The sequence below is a fragment of the Exserohilum turcica genome (assembly GCF_000359705.1).
Source record: "Exserohilum turcica Et28A unplaced genomic scaffold SETTUscaffold_8, whole genome shotgun sequence".
Taxonomy (NCBI): domain Eukaryota; kingdom Fungi; phylum Ascomycota; class Dothideomycetes; order Pleosporales; family Pleosporaceae; genus Exserohilum; species Exserohilum turcicum.
In genome coordinates, this window is record NW_007360299.1 from 81,357 (window position 1) to 92,565 (window position 11,209).

Consider the following 11,209-nt stretch of genomic DNA (forward strand, 5'->3'; position numbering starts at 1 on the left):
CCCTTTTTTGCCTTTCGCAACTTTTGCTTTTTTTCTTTTGTTCCCCCCCCCCCCCCACCCCCCCTTTGCTCCTGCTCATAAAAGGCAGGTAATATATACATGTAATCATTTCTTCTTTCTCTCATTTTTGGCCGTAAAAGTTCGATTCGTGAATGGGTATTTGGCTTGGTTCGTATGGACGTTGATGAAGGAGGTTTCGAGTTTCTTTTTTTTCTTCTTTTCGATCAGTCTCTGGTTTCTGCGTCCATGTGGCTGGCCGAGGTACTCTTATGACTTGGTTTAAGATGCTGCGGTTGCTCTGGAAGGGTTTCCCTCGTGGGTTTGGCGTGAGGTTGTGTTTTGGCTTCGATGACGCCATTTGGTGATGTCGTTACGCCAGTTGTGTCGGACACAGGATGACGACGTTGATAATCCTCTCGCCACCAGAACAAGGCGTCATGTCTGATACTCTGATGCAAGCTGAAGACGTGCCTGGTTCCACTACGAGCACTGCTTCAGCGTGGCAGCCGCCAGTTTGCGTTGCGCGTCCTCGCCCAGCGCCGCCGAATCCACCTCTTGGATCGCCTGGCCAATCGCCAGCGTCGCCTTGACATTCCCGCCATCCACATGCACAAGCCCGTTCCTACCGACCGTGACTTCAAACCCAATCTTGGTGCCGAGCGTCTCCAGCAGCGGGATTCCGCCGCGCGCAGCCAACATGCGTCGCGCCATGCCTAGGCTGACTTTGAATACCATGCCGCCCTTGAGCAGCCCCAGTCCCTCGCCCTTGCCCGTCGACGGATCCACGCATGTCAGTTCAGACGGTAGGTCCTTGCCCGCGCTTGCGACGCGGCAGTATACCAGAGAGTTGGGAGGGAGCTGTGGCCTGTTCTTTTTGGTTGCGCCCTCAAAGGCGAGGTGCGGGAGTGTCGCAGGCGCCGTGTTGGGCGTTAATAGGCAATTGAAGTTTTCGGCGGCGGATCCATTGACGGTTGCGATGACGAGGTCGCCTGTGTATGGGAGATACTATGGAAGTGTTAGTTGAGAACTGTACAAGGAGAGATGATGGATTGAATTACCCTCCCACTGTTGTATTCGACAGAAGCAGCATTCTTGCGGTTGTCCGTGACGAGCGCGCCGGCAATGGTAGCTGTGACGGTGTCGGGGGGAATGTGTCGCAGGCCGGGGCCAATGGTCAAAGTCTTCTTTTTGCCTGTTCCCTGCGGCAAGGCGCTCTTTGCGATTTCATCGCCCGGCAGCACAATCGTGGGCGACGCAGCCATATTGGCGGGGGGACAAATAAGTGAGCTATGGGGAGGTTGTTTGGTGGTTGTCGCAAAAGCATGTGGGTGAGCTCATTCCGAGGTGAGCCCGTGCGCTTCCGAGAAAAAAGCACCTCCGTTACCTGTGGCCGAACTCTGGAATTTCTTAGCCCGCGAAAAGAAATCCATAAACTCGCGTCTGCGAAACTACTTGCAACAACAACGCCCGCCGCCACCCCGGACGTCTTTTTGTCACTCCGCCCTTGCCCTGTCTTTTCGAAATTGGCTACGGGCTGCTGCTTTTTTGACACTTCGTCTTCTTCTATTTTCGCCTTGATAAAGTCGCCCCCCCGCGCAGGATGAGTGCGCAAGTAGACCCCGCGCAGCGGGTTGCGATAGGAATCTCCTTTGGCAACTCGTACAGCTCCATTGCCTTTACCACTGGCGTAAGTGTCTGCTCTACATCACGACTACTGAGCATTGTTGACATTGAGTAGGATGGTAAGGCAGAGGTTATTGCCAACGAAGACGGAGGTGCGCCGCTTGATGCATGCCCACAGTCTCGCCAATGCTAATCCTGCAAAGACCGCCAGATCCCCACCGCCCTGTCGTACGTCGAGGGAGAAGAACTCCACGGCGGCCAGGCCAAGCCCCAGATTGTTCGCAATGCAAAGAACACGGTCGCGTACTTTCGCGATTTCCTCGGCCAAGAGTACGCTGCCTGACCTTTGTGTGCCGCCAACATGACTGACACGTCTCAGCTACAAGTCGATAGATCCCACGCCATGCCACCAGTCGGCCCACCCCATAGAGCACGAGGACGGCGTGGCGTTTAGCATCCGTGATGGCACAGAGGAGCAGGAAAACACCATTTCCATTGGCGACGTCACTACGCGCTACCTGAAGAGACTACGCACCTCTGCCTCTGACTACCTCGGAAAGGACGTCAACGCCGCCGTCATCACCGTACCCACAAACTTCTCGGATGCCCAGAAGGAGGCGCTCAAAAAGGCATCGTCGGATGCTGGCATGGAGGTGCTGCAGTTCATCAGCGAGCCCACAGCTGCTGTCCTGGCATACGATGCTCGTCCTGGTGCGCAGCTGGCTGACAAGGTCATTGTCGTCGCCGACCTGGGTGGCACTCGCTCCGACGTGGCTGTCGTCGCATCCCGTGGCGGCATCTACACTATCCTGGCCACGCTCCACGACTACGAAGTCAGCGGCTTCAAGCTCGACCAGGTCCTCATGGACCACTTTGCCAAGGAGTTTATGAAGAAGAACAAGTCAGCTGGCGACCCGCGGGAAAACGAGCGATCGCTGGCCAAGCTGAAGCTCGAGTGCGAGGCTGTCAAGAAGGCCCTCTCCATTGGTTCCACAGCAAACTTCTCGGTCGAGTCTCTGGTAGGTGGCATCGACTACACTGCGACCATCAACCGCACCCGATACGATCTCCTTGGCAACAAGCTGTTTGCTGCCTTTGCCCGCCTCGTCACGCACGCGGTTGAGAATGCCAAGTTGGATCCCCTCGATGTTTCGGAGATTATTCTGGCTGGTGGAAACTCGCACACGCCAAAGGTCGCCTCCACCATCAGCTCGGCCTTTCCTGAATCTACGGTTGTTCTGGCTCCTTCCACCTCCCCAACAGCCATCAATCCCTCAGAACTGGCCGTCCGTGGTGCCGCCATCCAGGCCAGTCTCATCCAGGAATTCGAGCTCGAGGACATTGAGCAGAGCACACACCCCATGGTCACCGTTACCCCTCACCTTTCCACCGCCGTTGGTGTCCTGTGCATCTCAGGCGATGAGTCTTCGGGTGTCTTCCACCCCATTGTCGACGCAGAGACATCGCTGCCTGTCCGACGAACTGCGACCATCTCGACCCCACGAGAAGGTGGCGATGTGCTTATCAAGCTTGCCGAGGGCTCGCGACACATCAAGGTCACCAAGCCAGAGCCTAAGCCCAAGGCTGAGAAGAAGGAGGAGGACGAGGAGGACAGTGACGAGGATGACAGCGAAGAGGAGGAGGAGGAGCTCCGGGAAAAGACATGGAAGATTGGTCAGGCGCTCAGCGAGGCAGCAATCCGTGGCGTCAAGAAGGGCGCAAAGGTCGAGGTTCAAATCAACATTGGCGCCGACCTAAGCATAAACGCCATTTTCCGCGAGGTCGGAGGAAAGGGTGGTGTCCGTGGTACGATCCAAGGAAGCAAAGTGAACGGCAGCGCCTAAGCGGAGGACCCGACTTACCCCCCCCCCCTAACAATTCACATTCAACCTCTTGAGCGGGCAAGATCGTATTTTTCTGGTTTAGCCGTTGTCAGCAAAAAGATTAGCTTTCATAGACTTTGCTTGAGTGTTGAATACGACAAATGACTAAGATGACTGAACAAGTTTGCATATTCCTCATCGATTTTGCAGCACCCGAAACCGCGGGCGCATTTTCCGGCCCAAAGGCGTCTCGGCAATCCATTCGCCGTAGTCGAGATTGTGCGTGGTGCCCAGCGAAGCGTAAATCTCCTCGTAATGCCATCGTCCCTCGATCCAATTCTCCCTGTCCAGCTCCTCGCAAAGCAGGTACTCGAGGGCCCCCAGCTCTGCCTCATTCTCCTTGTCCCACTCAGTGCTCGATCCTATACTTACGTAGCGCAGGCGGCCCAGATAGCGCTCGTCCAGCAGCGAGTACAAGTCTGTAGGTGTAAAACTGCGCATGGGATCGCCCTGGCGGCCACTGGATATCAGCGTTAGACTCGTCAGCGGCTTGGCGTCTTGCCAGCGTGCAGGCGAAAAATCCAGCGGCATGTTGCCGAAGCGCGAGTCGATGTAGTCGAGGGCTATGGTAAGCGAAACGAGATTCGGAAGCCAGTCCAGAACGCCATTCAGACGGCCTTGTTTCACGGCGGGCAGGTCCCGCAGCTCCACGTTGGTTAGTGTCGGGGAAAGCGTCCTCAGCAGCGGCTTGATGCCCGAATGGTCGAGCGTCGGACAGTGGTGGATGCTGAGCGAGGAAAAGGTAGGCGGGAAGTTGTTGGGCTGCTGCAGCATGTCCCAGAGGAACTGGCCTGACACGGAGCCGGAGAGAGCGAGGTGCTGCAGTTTTGGGGGCCACCGCAGCATCGATGTTGGGGATGCGGCTTTTTCATAACGCGAGGAGCAGCGCGGGAGGTAGAGTTCGCGCAGTTGAGAGAGCTGCCGAATGGTTTGGTTAAGCGATTGGAAGTCGATGCATTCTGAGACTCTGCCGTAGCTGTGGCGTTAGTTGAAGTATTATCATGTTTTAGTTGTTGATCAAAGTTTTGAGCGTGGTTTTTTTGTTTGTTTGTTTGTTAGTTTGTTCAAGTTTTGCGAAAATTTGTAATTTTTTTTGTTTTTTGGAAATGGACAAAATGCGACTTACAGGCTCAAGTCTAGCACGCGCAATCGGCTGCATTTGCTCAGGCTGGCCCAGCAATTTATCGCGAAACTGGCTTGCGGTGCTACAAAGACTTCGAGAGAGGATTTTGTGCGTCCTAGTAATCTGGCTGTTGTGGATTTGGCGCCTTGATGGACAATGTGAGATAGATCCAGTTCCTTGACTAAGCCCGATAATGGCGATGGCTTTTCGGTTCGTCAGTCTCTTTGCGTGCGTGATGTCGAGTGAGACGAGTAGAGGGTGAGGAGATATTACCTTGATGCGTGCATTGACAGAGGGACTTATGGTGCGGACAAAGAGGTCATATCCGTGTCCTTGGAGAAAAGGAGCTTCGTACAGTGGCTGTATGGCAACCTGATAGTTGGAGTAAGCGGTGAGTGAAATGGGTAAGCCATCTATACTCGACTGCAGCATACATCATACCATTGCCTATACGGTCAGCCCACGCAGAAAGCATGCAGGTCATGGCATACCTATTCACGGCGGAGAAGCGAGCCAAGGTGATTTGCCTCTCGAGTCTGTCCCACGCCTCGAAGTGGCCGAGGATCTCAAGCAGCAACTCATCCGGCAGGTAGTTTGCATAGTTTTCCGGATCCAAGGTAGTCATCTTGGCTTACTGAGCTGAGTGCTATATGTGGATCGATTCTATTATGCGAGAGATGTTGCTGATGAGAGGGTCAGCGCAAAGGTGCGGTTGGGATGACGCACTAGTGCATTTGCGCTTATGTCCTTGCTAAGGCCGAGCTTGGAACATTAACGCGCCGCCGTACCTCGAACCACACATTATTCATCCAACACACATATGCACAGCCATCCACACTGCCTTTGAGGCTGAAGAATCCTTTCAGTCATCTACTCAGCAAAACCGAAGGCATCAGCTCCTTCACCTGGCCAGGTGATGCGGCCGGCTCGGATCCGACAATTGTCTACAGGCATTCAAACAAAGTCTCTTCACAGCCTGCGCTCCCGGTCCCAGGCCCATGGACGGGATTCTGAGACCTCAACAGGCCCCTCGACACGATTTGATTTTACCGACAAATACTACCATGACTAACAGAATCCCAGTCTTAACGGCTGTTATCGCGCTGTATCCGTCGGCCCTTTTTTTCGCTACTTACCAGCCCGGCCCTCTAGTCCTTTAGTTGCTTTGTTCCCGCGTCAAGCACTAGCACAGCATAAACGCTCCCGCAGCTTGCTTAGCGCCGCTCAGCATTCACCGTGGTTGGACAATGTTCCATGCCTATGTTTCTCAGTTGTGAAGACCGCCATTGCACACTGAGATTGTTCGAACCGCCCTTGGCGGTGGCCCTATATTTAATTATTCCAAGCCCCCAGCCCCATGCTTTCCTGCAAATAAACTTTACTGGCTGTGCGACACACACTCGACCTGATCCTTAACTTTTAGCTTGCGACTAGCTGATCGGCATTTCCTACAATATAAGCCACGTGCCTGGTGCATATTAACGCCCGACATCCATTCCTTTGACTCTCTTTTTTACGACTCCCGACTTTCTTTCACCATGAGGATGCCTCTGGCCGCGCTGGCGGTATTGGGATCTGCGGTTGCACAGCGCCTCATTACAGCATCCTATGGCACCGACACGCGTCCAGGAACAGTCGCTACTCTCGAACTCTCATGTGATGGCGCCAACCGCAAGTTGAAGGTTATAAACGAGAACCACGAATGCGGAGCCCTGCCTACATGGCTGGATACATCTCTCAGCCCGACTACAGTTATTTGTCTGGATGAAGCCGCGACCAATGCCGCCTTGACGACGTTCAAACTCAAGTCCGATGGCAAACTCAACAGAACATCCAGTGTGCCTGCGCAGGGTGGCGCCGTAGCCATGGCAGCCTACAATAACAAGTCGGCCATAGCACTCGCTCATGTACGTCCATGTCATTCTCCCAACCCCTTGCTCACATCCCCTTGCTAATCTCATGCTGCTAGTTTGGCCCCCAAGCCGCAATCACAACATTCAAAGTGCAGCCGCACAAGCCGTTTCAGCACCTGCAAAACATGACTTTTGGCCCGCCTGAACAGATCCACCAAGCCGTCCTTGATCCCACCGGCCAATACCTTGTCTTCCCGAGTCTGGGCGCCGATCTCGTCCACGTCTACAGCATTGACGCCGCAACCAACCTGCTCACTGCGCACGAGCCGCTGAAATCAACAAAAGGCTACGGCCCGCGCCACGCCGTCTTCTGGACGGCCAGCCCCACCGGCACCACCTATCTGTTTGTCGTGCACGAGCTCAGCAACAAGATTGTGAGCTACAAGGTCGACTATCTCGCGCAGACGGCCGGCCTGAACTTCACCCAAGTCGACGAAGTCAGCACCTACGGCAACTTTTCCGTCCCGGCCAAGACATTTGCTTCGGAAATCGCCCTGTCGCCCTGCAACTCGTTTGTCGTGGCTGCGAACCGCAACGGCACTATTTTCACCGTCGACAACCCGGATGCAACTAACAGCACCAAACTGCCCAGTGACTCGATTGTCACGTTCAAGCCCGCGCCAGACGGCAAGCTGGCGTTTGTGCAGCTCGCAAAGTCGGGTGGGTATTATCCGCGCCACTTCAACATGAACAAGGATGGCTCCATGATTGCCGTTGCGAATCAGAAGAGCCAGAATGTCGTGATTTACGAGCGTGATGTGCACACTGGGCTCATCCATGATGCCAAGGAGGTGGCTAGTGTGCAGGGTCTTGGGCCTGGAGATCTCATGTAAGTATAATTGATCCTTGGAATTCCTGAATTAGTTGCTAACGGCTGTCTAGGTATGTCCAGTGGGTAGAATCATAGATCGTCAGGGGGGTTTGATGCAATTCATTGCGTGTAACAAATAGCTTGATTGTATGTATTTTGTACATTTTCAATGATACCATGAAGGTAGACTATGTGAATCTAAATGATGACATGGCTTTCAAGAAGACATTTGCTTGCCTTGTTCCTGGGAGATGGCCCATGCCACGGCGTCCCACACATCACCCACTATCTTGCGTGGCTCGGGTGATGGCGTAGTGCCCTTGACATGGACGCCCGTCTCAACCAAGATACTGGCCCAGTCGGTGCCATGTGGACTCTTGTAGTTGTTGCCGCCGGCAATGTCACTGGCGGGATTGTCGCCAACCATGTATACCCGCTTGAGGTGGCCAAGAGCACCACCGTGCGGCTGCATCAGGTGATTCCGGTGTGCTATCAGTCGTTTCTCGGCGAACTCATATGTAGGACGATGCGGCTTGCCCATGACAACCTTGTGCAGCTTCACGCCGTTTGCCTCGCCGCCAGTGATCGCCGCCCAGATGCCTTCAAAGGCCTCACGGAAGCCTCCCTGGCCGAGACGTGGAAGATGGTATTTTGCCGCCCACAGCAAGTCTGGATTGGAGTAGTAAACTGTGGGCTGGCCATCCTGCTGGTAACCACGGTTCTCCAGCGCAGGGTTGCCGTTCTTTTTGGATAACGTGCCCAGGATACCCTGTTCGGATAGCAGCACGTCTTTGATGGTTTGCGCATCGAGGCCCCAGTCGCGCGGGTCGTTGTAGACGAAAACAGCGTCAATCCGCAGCGAGGTTGACGGCGAAGAAGGGTCGATCGGGGCGGGCAGAGGGCGGGTGAAGCTCTTGTAGTATGAAAGTAGTTGCTGGGAGAAGGGCCAAACTTCCGGATGCGCGACCAAAATGTCGCCTGGAGTAACCACCCTCTTGAAGCTGAATTGGCTGGTTAGCATGTCATGTACAACCATGTGGGAATCGCGCTACCCCCGTACCCATATGCCTCAGCCACCTTCCTGCACTTGTCTGCCTCGCCGCCAACCACCATGACGGTTTTTTCCTTGAGATGATGCATGTCGGCAAAGGGCGTGTGGCTCTGGACAAACATGGACGTGTCGAGCGGCACATTGAGTCTACTGCTCAGGTCGGCGACGCGCTCCGACTCGTGTTTCCCGCCGCCATTGGTGAGCAGGATGAATGGAATGCGGTGCGCCTGGAGATAGGAAAGCGCCTGGTGTGCTCGAGGCAGCGGATCCGCGCTCCGAAGAAGCACTCCGTCGATACTGACAGCCGTCAGCGGCCGTTGTTGTGAATCCGATCCATGGCAGAAGCTGCCTTACTCGAAAGCGAATGCAAAATCAGATGCGGGCGCAGCACTCGTCTGGAGAAAGCGCCGGAGCGGCATGGGGCGCCCGCTGCGAGGAAATGGCCTCGCCATGCGCATTGCAGCTGCGCAAGCCATTGTGTTGGCTCTCGTGGGATGTAGAGTGTGGGATGTACGGGGGTGGCATGCATGTGAACCAAAGGATGCAGTCCCTAGTCGTGTGTCGGCCCCACATTGATCCTCGGACCGTCATGCATCCATCATCTTGGCTTGTTTCTTCACCAACTACCACTCTTTCTTTTTGCCCGACAAACACTGTGTACCAGTACCGAGAAACAAAGCGTGTGCAATGTTGTGGACTTTGGATCTCTCGCGGGAACTGTGATTCACATGTGCGGTCGAGTTTCCACTCAACCCTTTCGCAAGAACAATAGTAAGTAGCAGGTTTCCAAGCCACAGCCTCATGCCTATAGTACTCCTTACTTACATCCAATAAATGCTCTTGACAAATCTAGAAATCGCTAATTCCCAATGCACAGGTTTCCTGGCAGAGCGCAATGTCATACTGTCAGCTTGAGAAATACACGCCACGTGGAGTAACTTTCTCCATCACTTCTACCAATCGTTCGACCAGCCCTCAGAAAGCAGCGGACTGACATAATCCTAAACACGCAATATAGTGGCTCTTCCAACAATAACAAGAAAACAACGTGCAGCCTGATAACAAAACTGCGTTATGCCACCGCTCTATCAACAAGAACAATACTAACCCCTTCCTTGCCACCTATGACCCTCGCACCACGCACAATAGTAACAAGGGATTCTAGGCCCTGACTCCAAGAGAACAATCACAATCCACAAAGGGGAACATCGCTTCTTTCTCCCTTCCTTTCATGCTGACCCCATCTCACATGACCATCCGATTCCCCTCGAGTCCAAACCACATATAAAACAGTGCTTTTTCCTTCCCTCTAAACGTTCTCCATCCCACCAAGCATCCAAGTCTTTCAATCGCTCTTCAAGAACCCTCTCAAACGAAAAAAGACCTCTTCACGTTTTTTCCAACCCTCCCACAAACTCCAAAATCAAAATGGCAGGCGTCATTGCTGGTCCCGGTTGCACCATCTCCCGCGGCGTCATCGCCGGCCCCGGCTGCACCATTTCTCGCGGCGTCATCGCAGGACCCGGCTGCACTGTTTCGCGCGGCGTCATTGCTGGCCCTGGATGCACTGTGTCTCGCGGTGTTATCGCTGGTCCTGGCTGCACCATTTCCTAAACGACTCAATCTCGTGTGTGTGTGTGATACTGGAGGATAATGCAGCTTTCCCCACGATGAAGGAGAGAGAGAGAGGGAGAGAGAGGCGGAGATGGAGAGAAAAAAACACCATTTTCTATTCTAGTTGCGCGTATCATGTACGACCATACAGCGACGTCTTCTTGTCTTTTTTTTTACGGAATCACAGCGAGGATCTTTTGAAAATTTCCTCGGCGTCTTGGCTATAATACGCTGCTTTCGATACACGGACTACGGATACTTTACGACGTATATTCACACGCTACCTCACCATTCGGATCGACAAGGCTATCTTCGGCTAACTGGATAAGCGGCGGGTTTTCATGTGGCTGGGGATTGGAATGATGATACGTGTGTGTGTATATGTTGTGTATGTCTGGGCATGGGATAATGTATGTAGTGTATGTAGCAAGGCTATTATTCTCCTCACCACTTATTCTACTTGCAAGGTATAATCCATGTGTCGATTTCGTGCCGCGCCGTGCCGTGAATCCTCAATTCGAGAAAAATTGCATAGCAGTATATACATAGCACATGGATAATCTAACTACCTCTCATACGCTCTCGCGTTCAAACCCACAAAATACAGCATTCTTGCCCTTGTCTCCTACAATACAGCAGACCTGGAATACCTCAACACAGTCTCTCACACTATCATAAACCCCCCATAGTAATTCCAACAGCCGCAGTTTCCAAGTAGACAAGCCGATATACAAGCTGTTTAACCAGCAAGGCGGGCCTAACAGACTTTCTCAACAGCAGAATTCGTACGACTCACACATCCGCATTTAACATGTTCTAATTTGGAACCTTTTGTCGCTCCTTTGGAATACATCAAGGTTAGAATTGAGGAAGTACCTAGTTGGGCGTGTTAGGATACATATGCGTTTCGTTTTATTTTGTTCATAGCGTACATCTTAGTAATGGATATTTGGGTTTGCACATCATTTTCACGCAGAATCTCGAAACAAAACCTGCCAGGGTTCAATAATTCGTCTCCAGGAAGCTTTAGGCCAGTGGTTTTGATACAAGCCAGGCCCGCAGTTAGTATCCCTGAGTCCGTGCTGTCGACCAGATGCTGACTTTTCTTTTTTCTCGTTGGCTCTATGCATTATGTTATTATGATGGAGAGTTTCTAGATCAAAATTTGTTAGAAAGGAGGTCATGGTGTTG

At 53.1% G+C, this 11,209-nt stretch overlaps 5 protein-coding genes across 5 annotated transcripts; 2 read left to right on the plus strand and 3 right to left on the minus strand.

Annotated features, from left to right (window-relative positions):
- Positions 1–133: 133 nt before the first annotated feature.
- On the minus strand, positions 134–1,262 carry SETTUDRAFT_44211 (uncharacterized protein; the record flags this gene model as incomplete). The annotated part of the gene is made up of 2 exons (XM_008032519.1): positions 134–1,005; positions 1,059–1,262. 2 exons carry the CDS (start codon positions 1,260–1,262, stop codon positions 481–483), a joined length of 729 nt encoding a protein of 242 aa, XP_008030710.1. The 3' UTR covers positions 134–480.
- Positions 1,263–1,479: 217 nt separating this feature from the next.
- On the plus strand, positions 1,480–3,621 carry SETTUDRAFT_122795 (uncharacterized protein). The gene is made up of 4 exons (XM_008032567.1): positions 1,480–1,687; positions 1,739–1,775; positions 1,827–1,953; positions 2,003–3,621. Exons 1-4 carry the CDS (start codon positions 1,601–1,603, stop codon positions 3,465–3,467), a joined length of 1,716 nt encoding a protein of 571 aa, XP_008030758.1. The 5' UTR covers positions 1,480–1,600; the 3' UTR covers positions 3,468–3,621.
- Positions 3,622–3,641: 20 nt separating this feature from the next.
- On the minus strand, positions 3,642–5,254 carry SETTUDRAFT_142574 (uncharacterized protein; the record flags this gene model as incomplete). The annotated part of the gene is made up of 5 exons (XM_008032568.1): positions 3,642–4,473; positions 4,633–4,832; positions 4,903–5,001; positions 5,064–5,076; positions 5,121–5,254. 5 exons carry the CDS (start codon positions 5,252–5,254, stop codon positions 3,642–3,644), a joined length of 1,278 nt encoding a protein of 425 aa, XP_008030759.1.
- Positions 5,255–6,164: 910 nt separating this feature from the next.
- On the plus strand, positions 6,165–7,461 carry SETTUDRAFT_165769 (uncharacterized protein; the record flags this gene model as incomplete). Its single annotated transcript, XM_008032569.1, has 3 exons — positions 6,165–6,536; positions 6,599–7,371; positions 7,425–7,461. The coding sequence occupies 3 exons, from the start codon at positions 6,168–6,170 to the stop codon at positions 7,447–7,449; spliced, it is 1,167 nt and encodes a 388-aa protein (XP_008030760.1). The 3' UTR covers positions 7,450–7,461.
- On the minus strand, positions 7,462–8,895 carry SETTUDRAFT_165770 (uncharacterized protein). The gene is made up of 3 exons (XM_008032570.1): positions 8,759–8,895; positions 8,414–8,701; positions 7,462–8,354 (listed from the first exon to the last, which is right to left on the minus strand). The coding sequence occupies exons 1-3, from the start codon at positions 8,878–8,880 to the stop codon at positions 7,571–7,573; spliced, it is 1,194 nt and encodes a 397-aa protein (XP_008030761.1). The 5' UTR covers positions 8,881–8,895; the 3' UTR covers positions 7,462–7,570.
- Between the last annotated feature and the right edge of the window lie 2,314 nt (positions 8,896–11,209).

Excerpts from the sequence above, each read along its gene's own strand:
- SETTUDRAFT_122795 (XM_008032567.1), top strand. The coding sequence starts at position 1,601 with ATGAGTGCGCAAGTAGACCCCGCGCAGCGGGTTGCGATAGGAATCTCC. Across the intron at positions 1,776-1,826 it reads TATTGCCAACGAAGACGGAG|ACCGCCAGATCCCCACCGCC; the intron begins GTGCGCCGCTTG and ends AATCCTGCAAAG. Across the intron at positions 1,954-2,002 it reads CGCGATTTCCTCGGCCAAGA|CTACAAGTCGATAGATCCCA; the intron begins GTACGCTGCCTG and ends GACACGTCTCAG.
- SETTUDRAFT_165770 (XM_008032570.1), bottom strand. The coding sequence starts at position 8,880 with ATGGCTTGCGCAGCTGCAATGCGCATGGCGAGGCCATTTCCTCGCAGC. Across the intron at positions 8,702-8,758 it reads GATTTTGCATTCGCTTTCGA|TATCGACGGAGTGCTTCTTC; the intron begins GTAAGGCAGCTT and ends GACGGCTGTCAG. Across the intron at positions 8,355-8,413 it reads AAGGTGGCTGAGGCATATGG|CTTCAAGAGGGTGGTTACTC; the intron begins GTACGGGGGTAG and ends CAGCCAATTCAG.